The 14,994-nt window shown below is 40.8% G+C and overlaps 1 protein-coding gene across 3 annotated transcripts in view; it reads left to right on the top strand.

Moving 5' to 3' along the window:
- Window positions 1–14,994, top strand: part of ABAT (4-aminobutyrate aminotransferase) — a 148,086-nt gene that overhangs the window by 118,904 nt on the left and 14,188 nt on the right. For all 3 annotated transcript variants that reach the window (XM_048867246.2, XM_048867245.2, XM_075132789.1), the window contains exons 7-12: window positions 2,865–2,945; window positions 4,404–4,496; window positions 6,745–6,807; window positions 9,050–9,113; window positions 9,935–10,083; window positions 13,938–14,075. In XM_048867246.2, coding sequence (XP_048723203.1) covers window positions 2,865–2,945; window positions 4,404–4,496; window positions 6,745–6,807; window positions 9,050–9,113; window positions 9,935–10,083; window positions 13,938–14,075 — 588 coding nt within the window. The remainder of the gene's footprint in view (window positions 1–2,864; window positions 2,946–4,403; window positions 4,497–6,744; window positions 6,808–9,049; window positions 9,114–9,934; window positions 10,084–13,937; window positions 14,076–14,994) is intronic.

Genomic DNA, 14,994 nt, shown 5'->3' with positions numbered 1-14,994 from the left:
TTTTTATATTCCTCCTTTGTAATTTGACCTAGTTTCCACTTTTTGTAGGACTCTTTTTTGATTTTTAAATCAGTGAAGATCTCCTCATTAAGCCAGGGTGGTCTCTTGCCATACTTCCTAGGTTTCCTACTCAGTGGGATAGTTTGCTCTTGTGCCCTTAATAATGTCTCTCCGAAAAACTGTGAACTTTCTTCAGTTGCTTCCCAGGGGATCTTACCTACCAACTCTCCGAGTTTGCTAAAGTCTGTCTTCTTGAAATCCATTGTCTCTTTTTTGCTGTTCTCCCTCCTACCATTCCTTAGAATCATTAACTCTACCATTTCATGATCACTTTCACCAAAGCTGCCTTCCACTGTCAAATTCTCAACCAGTTCCTCCCTATTTGTCAAAATCAGATCTAGAACAGTTTCTCCCCTAGTAGCTTTCTCCACCTTCTGAAATAAAAAATTGTCTCCAATACAGTCGAAGAGCTTGTTGGATAATCTGTGCCCTGCTGTGTTATTTTGAAGTTCCCCATCACCACCAAGTCCTGTGCTTTGGATGATTTTGTTAGCTTTTTTAAAAAAACAACAACAAAAGCCTCATCTACCTCTTCTTTCTGGTTAGGTGTTCTGTAGTAGACCCCTACCAAGACATCACCCTTGTTTTTTACCCCTTTTATCCTTACCCACATATCCTAATGTGTGAGAGAATTACATGCACAGTGGCAATGGTCCAGTGGATAGGACACTGGACTGGGAATCCAGGAGGCTTGGATTCTACTTCCAGCTTAGCCACTGAGTGGTGTGGACTCTTGGAGAAAGCACTTAACCTCTCTGTGCCTCCACTTCCCCATCTGTAAAATAAGGATAATGATACTCCCCTTTGCAAAGTGTTTGAGATCTGTGGATGAAAGGTGTTTTAAATATTGTTTATCATGCCATTTGCCTTAAACAGCAAACACAAATATACTGCAGTACAGTAGAGCCTTCCAGGTATCTCCCAAAGACAGCATGGAAAACAGAACTGAAGAAAGCAAACAATCATTCAGGAATGTATTAGCAGGAGTGTTGTAAGCAAGTTACAAGAAGTAATTCTTTTATTCTACTCAGCATGATAACGCCTCAACTGGAGTACTGTGTCCTGTTCTGGGCACCACACTTCAGGAAAGATGTGGACAAATTAGAGAAAGTCCAGAGGAGAGCAACAGAAATTATTAAAGGCAGTGCTTAATTTGTGTCTGGGCTTGCCAGGGCTGAGACCCAGCACCTCTGTGCTTGGCAGTTCATAGCCCTGGCACCTCTGGGCTTGCATCGGTTATAAAAGAAAAAAAAATTGCTTGTGCTCTGGCACCTCTTTCATTACAAATTAAGCACTGATTAAAGGTCTAGAAAATATGACGTATGAGGAAAGATTGAAAAAATTGGGTTTGTTTAGTCTGGAGAAGAGAAGACTTGGGTGGGTTGGGGGACAGAAGTCTTCTAGTACATAAAGGTTGTTATAAAGAAGCGAGTGATTTAATTGTTCTCCTTAACCACTGAGGACAGGGCAAGAAGGAATAGGTTTAAATTGCAGCAAGGGAAATTTAGGTTAGCCATTAGGAAAAACTTGCTAACTATAAGTGTAGTTAAGGACTGGAACAAATTACCTAGGGAAGTTGTGGAATCTTCATCAATGGAAGTTTTTAAGAACAGGTTAAACAAATACATGTGAGGGATTAGCTGGATAATCCTTAGTTCTGCCTTAGTGCAGGGGACTGGATTAGATGACCTATCGAGGTCCTTTCAGTCCTACATTTCCGTGATTCTATGAATATCATCTCTGCTTTCTCAGCCATTGTTCATGTCAGTCTTTGCTGTGTAGCTCTGTCTCACCAGTGAGATTATCTTCATGAGTATTGGGGATTGGAACTGCAGCTGAGTAAATGCAATCAATTCAAAATGTAAACTATGGCCAGTAGTTTTGATGATTTTAATCCTCTTCTCTCACAATCCAGTACCAATCTGATCAGCCTCTGAGCGCAGAATCAAGTTACTACTAAAACTAAGCTGGACAAAACCGTTGAATGCAATTTTACATAATATGATGTAGTAGTATCTCATTGAATCAGAACACAAATCCCCATTCCCCCTACAGTATCCATTCATCCAGACTTGGTTTTGCCTTACACGTTATTCCCTTGATGTACTACTCACTATTGTGAATGTGTGAGAGGATTTTATAAGGGAGAGAGCATGTGTGTTTGTGAGCATAATTTTATTGCAGGGAAACTATTTTATTGTGACAATTGCATTGCTGATTCTTGCAGTTTATCTTTCTCCTGTCCTTTGAACATATCTTTGTCTAGTTCCTCCATCCTCAAAATCCTATACTGTAATAATATCTGGGGGGTGTTTATACCCACAGTGTTCAGAACTGGTCTCCCTTGAAGCCTGATAAGGAAGACACTATTACACTATCTTAATTAAATTTAAGTTTAGCCATTCTAACTGAAGCCAAATAATTAAGGCTTTAAAGTTTATTTCCTCTGTATAAAAGGAACTGAGATTTTGGTGAAAGAATAGGCTGTAGGGATAAAAGATCAGTGTTAAAGAAAAAACATTTCACTGCAGTCCAGAATATATCTCTTTAAAGGTGACCCTCAAAGAAAATAAAATTTGGGCTTAAACAGAAAAATGGGCATATTTATTGAGACTTGACTATTTTCAGTTATTTTTAAAACTTCTGTGTCATAACTGGAACTATTTAAGAATTTGCCTAATGTTAGTGTACTTGAACTTTAGACTTAGTTTAATTTACATTTACATTTTTTGAATCAGTCTCAACATCGCAGCTTTTTTCTTATGATATTAAATACTTACTGTTTCTCTTCCTTCATTTTGCAGAGTACATTTATTAACAGACCTGCTCTTGGGATTTTACCTCCAGGGAATTTTGCTGAAACCTTAAAGGAATCTTTGCTTTCGGTAAGTTTAAGAATGAACTATGATGATTTACCATATTCGAAGTCTGCATATTCTCCAAAGTGCATGTATGGTATGAACCCAACCTGAGAGGAAGGATCTGAAATTTCTAGTGCATCAGTAAATTGCAAAGTTACTTAATCACAAATAAGAAATAAGAGCTCTGTGCACTTATATTAAACAACCTCCATTAGAATATTCCTACCATCCATGTTAACCCCGATGAAGGGATTCAGAAGGTATGAAACACAATGAAAAATGCAGTAGCTGCTTTAGTTAATGAGACTACTCACATTCAAAAAGTTAAGCATGTGTTTATCTGCTTTGCGTGATCAGGGCCTAAAGAACATAACAAAATCCAACCTCCAATGTTTAAAGCCATGATGGAAACAGGATTTGAAGAGATTTTAAGGCACAATAGGGTTTTTTTAAAGAGAACTGAACAGATGGTCCTGCTTTTCCGCTCTTGAAGAGATTCAAAGGTTGGAATTATTATTAAATAATCATTATTCTGTATTCTTGAAGATGTCTACTGAAATTATGGATAATGAGACTGAGGGTTGACAGTAATCATGGCTTACAACTTGAAGAGCTAAGCATCAAAGGAAGCAATGTTTTTGCTTTGTTAGTGTTCTACCCCTTTTCCAGTTTATGAATGCCCTTTCATAAGTGAGAAATTTCACATGGAACCCAGAAAGTACAAGGGTAAAGTTCTGTCTAAGCATCCTTTAGCTCAAAGTGTGAACAGCTAAAGATGAGGCCCCCAAACCTTCCATTGTTGCATTTTCACTAGAGGCTTTCTCCAAGTGACGTACTCTACTTGTCAACCTTCTTTTCCGTATGTGCCGAGCATGCGGAGTTTGGCATTGAGGTTATTTCCCATATGTGCCTTTCTCTAGGTGGTAGTTATTTGTGTAACTATTCTGTAAAGGAATAGTTTTCCTTTCTTTTTCTCTTTCTTTGTTAAAATTGTGATCAATGTTTATGAAGAAACAGATGGCTGATGAAGTGAGCTGTAGCTCACAAAAGCTTATGCTCAAATAAATTGGTTAGTCTCTAAGGTGCCACAAGTACTCCTTTTCTTTTTAGATGGTATTCAGGGTACAGACTTACAAGGGTAAAAATAAAAGCATTTGAATTAGAAATGTTGTGGTTTAACTGTTAGCAGCTGAATCACCTGCCTTCTCCTTTCCAAGAGAATGGGATCCATAAATGAAGCTGGATGTTCCCATGCAGAGAACTTTGCAGATGAAATTTCAGAGAGAACCTCCCACCCCCCACTGTGATGAAACCAAACCTTTGATTCTCTTAAGAGCTGAATGTGAGAAGTTATGGTGTGTCTGCATGCAGACACCACACTGAATTTATTCTGAGTAAGGGATTGAAATGGGGCTGGTTAGTGTTTTTGCTTTGTTTCATAACTGTGCTATTTTAGCTTTATTACGTCTCCGTTGTTGACAGGTGGCTCCGAAGGGCCTGCAACAGGTTGTCACCATGTCTTGTGGATCCTGCTCTAATGAAAATGCCTTTAAAGCAATATTCATGTGGTATAGGGTAAGTCAAAATACTGAGTATGACTCTTTACAATACTGCAGCACGTAAACATCGACAGTGCTTCGTAAGAACCGAATCTACATGGAATGCGTTCCTTTAGTTATACAATTATGGATTAAACTGTAGAAAACAGAATAGACCTTTGCACTTTTGACTTTCTCACTTGGAAGATCCCAGATGTGTCAGCAGCTTTCTCACTAAAAAACTATTGTTTTTTCTTTTCTCCCTGTGCCGCCTCCTCCCCCTGGTCAGAATTAAGTGGATCAGGTAAAAGTAGAGATATAAAATTCACATTTTGCTTGAACAAGTGATTATTTAAAGATTTACGCTCTCATGAGCTGGCAGGGCTCCAAACAGAGGCTGTGTTTCTCTCCTGGTTTCCACAATATTTATTTAGATTCCAGTATGCTACAAACTCCACACTGAAAGGCACCCATACAGGACTGTGGGCTCCCTTGACATGCATTTTAAAAACATTAGAACACAGGAGATACAAAGTAAAGATCAGCCAGTGCAGCAGCACTCCTTCCTCCCTCTTTACCATCACAAATCATGTGACTGATGCAGTTTAAAACCCTCCAGCACACTTTCTCACTCACCAGAAATTCTACCCTCAACTGTCTGTCCTCTGACCATGCCTGTGCAAACAAATGGGCTTTGCAGTGTATAAATTTGGGCTATTTCAGACTTGGGTGTGGTGAGTGGAAGAAGGGGACAGAAGCATTCCAAATGAAAGGAAAGCTGCTGATGCAGCTGTGATGTGCTGGAGGTGGGAAGAGGGAGGGACAGATACCAAGCAGTTTCTGTTTTTTTAGGTCAAAACCAACACGTGAAATTTCACCCTGAAGCTAGTAGGCCCACATGGCTCATAGCAAAACTATTTTGGAAAAGCATCATTCTTTAAATTTGTGCAGTGCATTTTTGTTTCTGGCATTCCAAGGCCTATGCGTGATTCTAGGGCAAAAAGGGGTTAGAAGAAGTTGGTTACAAAAGTACCAGTGAGGCTATTTTTTAAACAAACATTTTTTTCAAGCTTTTATCTTAAAATGTGTTGCTTAAACTAAACATGCACGGGTCTGGTATAAAATCTTCCTTGGCCCTAGTTTGGAAACAGCATTAAGTTATGTCTACACTATGGACCTTACAGCTGCACAGTTGTATTGCTCCAGCTGCACCACTGTAAGGTCTCCTGCGTAGCTGCTCTATACTGATGGAAGAGAACTCTCCTGCCAGCATGAATAAACCACCCCCATCAAGTGGCGGTAGCTATGTTGGTGGGAGATGCTGTCCTATTGACATAGCGCTGTCCAAACCAGCACTTTTGTTGGTGAAACTTCTGTCAGTCAGGGGTGTGAAAAAGTGCTAGCGTAAACAAAGCCTGAGTCACAAGTGGCTATGCTCATTCACAGTCTCCCTCCTAATATCGTGAACTAAACTAGTGCTGGCCAAATCTTTTAACATCTGAATGGAATGTTGTTGGGTGACGGTGGCATACAGGTAACCAGTTAAATCTGCTGCAACCATTAGTTTAAATCCATATGTTATTGTTGCTTATGTATTACAGTAGAGCCCAAAGGTCCCAATTAGGATTCATGTCCCATTGTCCCTAGTGCAAACATAGATAAAGAGAGAGTCCCTGCTTTGGAGAGCTTACCATCTAAAAGAAGCTAATCTTGTTACTAGTTCCCTAAGCCATTCTCTGGTCCCTCTAAATTCATCTAATAACAAAATAGGTAAGTCCCTTCATTCTCCTTTTGACTTTCAGAATGAGTATATAATGCCTCTAATGCTAGATCATCCCACATAACATGAAACTCATGAGAAACCATGTATGTATCTCTTCAGAGGAAAAACTTACTGTCCGCTTTAGACTAAACAAACTCATAATTAGCTAAAGGAGAGACAAATGGGCAGTGAAGAGTGGTCGCACAGACAAACCCTGGAGCTTCCACTACATCTGAAATACTGAAAAGATTTATTCTCTTTTTAAAAAGAGAGAAATAGAAAGGATTTTCTAACTATCGTCTCATGCCCATTCCAGACAGACTTGTGCCTGTTAAGCTTTGGAGATCCCATGTAATTTGTAGATTAAAAATCCATATATGGTTTCATCAAGTCTGTCATTTTACCTGCTGGTTAATCCTTCAGACACTTTGTTACAGTGGGATTTTTCAGCAAGACTTCACCAGCAAATAATGTGAGATTCACCTAGGACAGCTCATAAAAAACCTCTTCATTACTTTTGCAGAACAAAGAAAGGGGTAATAATAATGTCACAAAGGAAGAACTGGAGACATGCATGATTAACCAGGTAACTTTACTGTTCTGTTATCTCACCCAGACTGTTAGTGTTTGATTTGTTTACAGAAAAAAATCCAGGGCTTTCTAACATTGCAATGGATCCTAGTACCTAAAAGCTTCAAGAATGGTCAATTACCACTCACTCCCAACCAAAATTCTAGGCCTGCTATGGGCATCCTACTGCCTCCCCGGAAAGTAGTTGTGACTTGTGTTAAAACGGCCTTCTTTATGTGATACACCATCTGCTAGAGAGACGTGCAGTGCTGAGAGAGACTGTGGGGAGCACTAATATACACAGATTTTTTAAATAAAGATTACGAACGTTAACAGTCCTCTTAATTTTTTCCAAAATTGTGGTTTAATGACTTAAAATTAATCAAGAAGCTAGTTTGCCAGGGAATAATCACATGGGAGCAAGAAATTAAGATACAGCTGGAAAGCCTGTGAAGTGCCAATTCAGCTCTAACCCAGATTGTGTTGCTCTAGCCAGTCACAAACCTTAATACACAAGGTTACTAATCAAGTGGGGGAATGTGTTTAATTTGGGACACCTTCTAAAATGTGAGCATCTTGGAAATTACAGGATCTACAACTCCAGGGTCAGATCCTTGGTTCAGGGTACGTTCCTGTTGTGTTGCTCCGGTGGTGCAATGCTTAAAACTGTCTTGAAGAGGCTCCTGGAAATTCTTCTGCTGGAAGGGGAGCTGGGATGTGCTTTAAATTGGGCCAAAGCCAGGGTGAGAAATGGGGATTGAAGCACACTGTGTTCTTGCAATCCTGGACTGATGGAATGGTCTCATAGGGATCATTCCAGCTGGCATGAGTTAAAGTCGCCCTGTGATCTGATTTATATCAGCAACCCCAGGATTGAGAGAAGTGGTAGATGTGCTAGAAGTACTTTTATCCCTCCCACGGCTACATCTTGTGTGAGCTCACTGCAGTTTAGGATTAAATCCACAGTGTGTTGATCTAAGCATTTTTTTGCTGTTCCAGGAAGGGTATCTTCTGCCTCTCCAAAGCTGCAGAGGTCCCACTGAGGTCATCGGCCTTGTGATATTTAAGGGCCATCCTTTCATAGTATAAAGTTAAGGCACTCCCTGCCTCTGTTCCCAGGGGTGCTAGGCCTGTTTTTCTCTCCAGTGTTCCCCACCATGCAGTGGCATTGAAGTACTACTGGCTAAAGAAAAACTGGTTGAGAATTTTGGGCCTAAAAATATAGGATTTGCATTTAACAGAAACAAACCTTACAAGTTTACGAAACATTACAGTAGAAGAGTTTCCATGAAATCCTAAAAGAAAAGGACAAATGCAGAAAGAAGAGGGGTTTGTTTAATTTTAATATTCACCTTTGGTTGAATATTCACCTTTGGTGTTTGGAAACTAAATGTTGGGAACCAGAGAGAGAGAGACTGATTAGCACAAGATATAAACCAACAGCAGGAATGGAGGCAGTTCTTTCACTTTTAAGATTAGATCACAAAGAAGGGGACTAGTCTCTTTAAAATAACCCAACAGTGTCCCTTTTAAAGTTCAGCTAATGTAAAGTTTCCATACGCATTATACTGATTTATTTTTCATTCAGCGTCCAATAAGTGAATCAAAATAGAGAGGTGTGTGGTGGTGATCTGAGTGCAGCACTGAGGACTCAGGTGTTCCTGTGTCTAATTGCCACTTTGGACCCAATTCTGCAAACACCTACATACATGCTTACGCTTATAAGTATTGAAGTAACGATCTATGTGTTGGGCACTAATTCCCTTGTGACCTTTGGCAATTCACCATCTGTCTTGATTTCTAAAAAATTGGGCTGATTGACCTCCTCCCCACCCCACAGTGTGTTGGGAGGATTAATTGGTTAGTATTTGCAAAGCAATCTGAAGATGAAATGCTAAATTGGCAGATATTTGTCTTTAGTATTCGTGGTATTTACAGGAGATCAGATAATTTTAAAGGGATGAAGGCTATTTCTTGGCAAAGAAATGTGTGAATATACTTTATGGAACTTGCTGCCTGAAGAGTGAAACTTGCTTGCATTTTAGTTGAGGCAACAGCCAAAAGTTGCAAAAATCTTGCTGTCTTTCCTAACGCTCTGATGGACATATTCTTGACTGGCCGTTTGATTACACGTAGAATGTTTGTGTGTTCTTCAAGTCTAGTTATGTAATCCTGTTTATAATTCCATTCCAGTAAGCTACACTGCCACCTTCCTGTTGTTTGAATAGCTCAGTGACATATCCTGTATTTGATTTCAGTCTCCAGGTTGCCCTGACTATAGTATTCTGTCCTTTATGGGTGGATTCCATGGAAGAACCATGGGTAAGAAAAACACTCCCAGTAACTTATATATTTTTCCCTCTTCCTTTCTCAGCTGATATTAGACACAGCAATGCATATTTATCTCATTGTATTTGTATTTTTTTAAATGAAAGGTTCTTTTGCAATGAATTGGTGATAGAAATACGATCAGTAAAAAAACCCATAGATTTATTAAAATATTAGGAATCTAAATCTGATGCTAATGGAATTTGTTAGAAATGTACTAAAACAGCATTTTGTTTCAACTGGAGGTGTGGTTTACTGTGGATTTTCACCTTCAAGGAGACGCCCTTATGTAATTCTAGGCCCATAGTTTTGCCATCTACACTATTAAAAATCTACCGTATTGGGGGGACCTATTTTACAGGATATTATCTGATACCATTTGGTCCTGCCAGTGCAGATGGGAGAGTTTCATATTTTAAACATGTTACCTAACTGTGCTACTGCTTTGAACTTTGCAGGGCTGTAGCTTGATTCAGAACATGGTTTGATCTTGTCAATACTGGGAAGATGAAACCCAGTTTTAACCATAGTGGCCATTACCATCCTGTAACCAGATTCTCCTACCTTTTTTTTAAATTACATTTTAAATAGCGTAGAAGCCATCCAACTCTTCAGAATGATGCTGCACCTAGTAGAAATCCCCAAACCCAATCCATCAATACTCCAGAATAATCAAATATAAATTAATCTGAACACTGCAGTTAAAACAGAATCATCTAGTTATTTCCAGTAGAAGACAGTTTCTCACCTCTCAGAATGTTTCTTTCCTTATTTCTAGTGAGCTTTTGTTTTAATTTTTGTTTTTCTGGGTGTAGGTTGCTTAGCTACAACTCACTCTAAAGCAATTCACAAATTAGACATTCCATCATTTGACTGGCCAATTGCTCCATTCCCAAGACTAAAATACCCCCTGGAAGATTTTGTGAAAGAGAATCAACAGGAAGAAGCCCGCTGTTTAGAAGAGGTGAGTACTTCACTGGCTGCATTCTGTTTTCATTTTGAAATAATGAAGTGTTTAGTGGGATTAGCTGCTGTTAACTGGGAAGAACATTTTCAGAAATTGGAATGGCCTTTGATGAAAGCAGTACTCCCTAAGCTGTTACAGTTAATAGCCTGCCTCTGCTGCCATTTAAAAAGGACTGTCGACTATGAAATTATGAATGATCTGCAGAAATCTGCAGAACCAGAGTGAAATTTCGCATGCAAGGAAAGGTTTGTTTAAAAACATCTGAATTAATTTTCTCTCCCAAATTTGGGAGAGGGAAATGTGCACAAGGGTGAGCCTTAGTGTGCTTAGTCCTCTGAAAAGCAACTCTGTAAAAGTGACATGGATTTTCCTGCTTTTCTGTTTAAGATTTCTGGATTCATGCTCTGATCCAATAACCAGCTCCATGAAGTTATATGCCTGTGCGACTCCCCAGTGAAGCCAATGAGGTCTGCCTGTGTAGGTGTAGTGAGGGTCCTATGCAGAGCCAGTTGCAGGATTGAGGCTTTCATTTCCAAATTAAAAAACTGATTTTTCTGCTAGCCTTGCAAAATCCAGCTGGGATCTGGAAATCAAGTTGTGTTCCATTCTGCCCTTTACATCATTGCTAAGGCTACATTTTACTGTCGGCTGTTTTTAGTAAAAGTCACAGACCGGTCATGGGCAGTAAACAAAAGTTCACGGTTTGTGACCTGTCCATGACTTTTACTATATACTCCTGATTAAAACTTGGGAAGGAGGGGGTGGCTTGGGGGGAACGGCCTGTGGGGGTTGCTCGGGGCGGGGGGAGGGCGCCATGGGTGCTCGGTGCGGGGGCGAGTTGACGAGCTGCGGCAGGCTCCTTACCCAGGTCCTGAGGTCCACATGCTGCCTCCCCTCCTCCCCAAACCCCAGTTTGGCAGCTCTAATTGGCTGGGAACAGTGGCCAATGGGAGCTGGAGGGGCGGTGCCTGCTAGCATAGGCCGCATGTGGAGCTAGGAGCAGAGGGAGGGGAGTTCCTGTAGCCCTTTCAGGGAGCCCGTCCTAGGTAAGCACCACCCCACCCCTGAGCCTCCCTACACCCAAACTCCTGCTGCTGGGGGTGCAGGGTAGGGGGAGAGGAGGCGAGACTGGCCCAAGGGCTGCCCGAGCTGCTCCGGGAGCCCCTGGGCCAGGCACACCAGCCACTGCAGAGGTCATGGAAAGTCATGGAATCCATGACTTCCGTGACGTCTGTGACCAACATGGAGCCTTAATCATCGCTAATAGCAATCCTGCAGTCAGAATATAGCTGATATTTCTGTTGAAGCATAATGCAGCACAGAGTCCAGGTTGCTCTCCCATAGCTGCACTGGCTCAGCAGTACTAAGATAAGTGAATGCTTGTTTTACTAGTAGAAATAACTCAGGGCAGACACACGGTGAGTAAAAAGGTGTATTTTTTTTTCATAGCCACTTTTCAACGTGATCTTAACATAGCTTAAATATTCCCCTTTCATGATTCTCAATATTCTGGCCATCTCTTCCTGATTATTAGATATTTGTGCTTCAGGAAGAGTTTTATCCTCCTTATAAACACTCTTCTTTTCCCTGCACAATCCTGCAGCAAAGCTGTGCAGAACCTGGTAGGTTTCTGTGTTATTTCTGTGAATATTGTATCTGCCCCAATTTAGCTGCTAAGTGTTATTCTGTATAACTGCATGTGAGTATATCAGAGGAGGTTGTTACGGGGGAAAAAAAACAGGAAATAAAACAATGACAGATAAGGTATCTCTGCAGAGAATACTGAGGGTCCTCAACAGAACAGTGGAGGATCTATTAAATGGGGAGTGTGCCCCTGCATGGCTCCAATCAAGCTAGCTAGTTTATTTTTCCAAGACCCAAACAAAGGATCAAAGGGATACTAAATCTTTAAAGACCTCTGTCTAGAGAGGAAAGAGGGTGAGCAGGCAGGAGCAGCTGGATGTAAGGCTCTGACACAGATACCGAGGGTATGTCTGCACTGCAATTAAAAACCCGCAGCTGGCCCATGCCAGCTGACTCGGGCTCAAACTAGGGGGCTGTTTAATTGCAGTATAGAGGTTAGGCTTGGTCTGGAGCCTGGACTGTTGGACCCTGAAAGGTGGAAGGGTCCCAGAGTTCAGGCTGCAGCCTGAGCCTGAACATCTGCATTGCAATTAAACAGCCCCTTAGCCTGAGCCACACGAACCAGAGTCAGCTGGTATGGGCCAGCCATAGGTTTTTAATTGCGGTGTAGACATACCCTGAGAGTATGCTGCATGGGCTGTCTCTCCCAGCCCAAGAGTAGGAATGTCTAGGCTGATTGGAACTTACTCATAACTTGCAAGGAGAGAATGAATTTTAAGTAAGGTTCCTGCATGTCAGCCTTATTTGTTATTTTAACCCATTTCTCTGACTGCTGTGTTCTTGCTGACTAATAAGTAGTAGTTTGTTTTGAAAAGGCTGAACTCTGTCACTGCATACATTTTGTGGTTATAGAACTTCCAAGAGAGAATACTCCTGCAAGGAGCCAAGCAAAATTGGCCCTGATAAAGGAGCCATGAATAATGTAACTGGAGTCGACGTACCTTAGGTCGAGTTACCGCAGAGTCTACACCGCGGGGGTCGATGGGAGAAAATTTCCCGTTGACTTACCTTACTTTTCTCGTCGGGGTAGAGTACAGGGGTTGACTGGATAGCAATCTGCAGTCGATTTGGTGGGTCTTTACTAGACCCGCTAAATCGACCGCAGGTGGCTCGATCTCAGAGTGTCAATCCGTGCTGTAGTGTAGACCTGCCCTGAGAGTGGCAGTGAAGTGGAGGCCCCAAGCCATCACTTGGAAGCATGCCCTTACAGGAGACTGCAGAGGGTTACAAGGCATAGCAGCTCTGTGATCTCAAACAGAACAATGATGAATTTGAGACTTCATAACTATTTACACTTCAACAGGCTAGGATGTCCTAAACGAAGCACTATCACTCCGCAGCAGGATCGTTCAGATGGACATGTTGGGTTACACTGGAGTGAGTTTTTATTCAAACCTGGATACAATCAGGAAAAACTACTTGCATGGCGAAATGCTTTTGGGATACATGCTGTTATGACAAACAGCAAAAAAACCAACATGTCAGTGGAGAAAGCAAGGATGCAAAGGATCAATTCACAAACTTAAAGATTATAAAGAGATGATGATTTGTTTGAAAGGCCCTATAATAGCTGATCAGCACCTTCAGAAAAATGTCATTTTAAATAGCATAAGCTGTTACCAGCCCCAGGAAGCTTGGAGTGGAAATTTCCAGACACAAATTATATTACGAACCATCAACAACTGGTACTCTGGGATTAATTAACATTTTTCTATAAAATGTTCTCAGCAACAAAAGTTCTGCACTATTTAATCTGCTTAATTTCAAGGTATCTGCAGTATATTTCCTTGTAATACTAATAATTCAAAATGATTAGATGGGGTTTCACTTAGTGGCACAATATGTAACTGATTTTTCTTCAGCATCATTTGAGTGGCTTAATAAACTAAAGTGGTTTCTATTATTTCCCTCAGTTTTGCTACAACTTTCAAACAAGCATTATTGTAAATTAATGTGAGCTGGGTTAAAATGATTTAAAATTATAGCACTTTAACAATAATCCAAATTAAGAAGTACGTAACAATCCTAATTTCTTCAGCAACCACATGTTAATTCTTTCATGTTAATGTTTGTGGTTTTTGATGCCACCAATGATCTTTGCACCAAAGAAGTCCAGCTTCTGGTGCCAGGAAGGACTAGTTTTTCCTGGGAGGAAACTTGCCATTATATCATGGGAGGAAAATGTAATATCCGTGTTTGATATACAGGTGGAAGATCTGATTGTAAAGTACAGGAAAAAGAAGAAGATTGTTGCTGGAATAATCATTGAACCAATTCAGTCAGAGGGGGGAGACAATCATGCTTCAGATGACTTCTTCAGGAAGCTACGGGACATTACCAGAAAGGTAAATCAAACATTTAGAGGTCCACTAAATGGTTAGTTGAGTTTGCAAGACTTCGTTCCTGCTTCTCAAGTTAACTGGCATTTTCTCCAGACCATTTCAATGGGTTTCTCATAATCCCCTTCTGAAGACTAACATAAGAGTCCAAACATCCTAGCAGACCTCTCAAATGGCACTGGTGGCAATGATGTGTATGTGCTCAGACCCATCAGTGCCTCTTCAGCAGCACAGTAACACCTCCTGTTCCATTTGAAGTGTTCTCAGAGAGTTAGCAGTGACTTGTTCTATTGAATAAATTCCCCCACTCTCAAGGGAGTCCGAGGGATTGGTCCAGTCTGATAAATCCTGGTTCCTCATCAGTGTTCCTTAAGCTATAAAGCTAACTTCCATAGAGAGGCTCACACAATTCCAGGAACAGTAGTTGGGATGGTGAAGAAGTATTTTTCTTTTTGGAACATTTGCATTTGCAAGTATAGACCCAGCAAAAGTAAAAGCAGAAGTTGAGTCCAGATGTAAGTTCAGATGAACCAGTAAATGACAAAAATGGACAAGATGTTTTATAACATTTGGAATGTCATGGGAGCCATTTAAAAGGGGAGATGAGACCAACCTTTCATTTTCTTCTTGTAAAGGTTCTGGGGGAGAAACCTGAATGTGTGTTCATGGAAAAACATGTTAATGACATTTGGGTAACCCGGTTCTGTAGGATGAAGCAGCATAGTTTCCCTTTGTTAACAAGTGCTCTCACTGCCCACTCATTTTTCTCATAGTGGCATCATTTGAGCGGTTTAGATGAGGCTAAATCCAGCAGTTTTTGTCTTGCCCAAACTGAGGATGTGCCAATGTTGTAACAATACTGTGTTGAACACACTTAGTAATCTGTTTTAATGTGACTTTTCAAAATCTCCCTGCCTGCACAGGA

This window comes from Caretta caretta, chromosome 10 (genome assembly GCF_965140235.1).
Source record: "Caretta caretta isolate rCarCar2 chromosome 10, rCarCar1.hap1, whole genome shotgun sequence".
Classification (NCBI taxonomy): Eukaryota; Metazoa; Chordata; order Testudines; family Cheloniidae; genus Caretta; species Caretta caretta.
The sequence above is the reverse complement of the archived record's forward strand: the minus strand, read 5'-3'. Positions and strand labels throughout refer to the sequence as shown.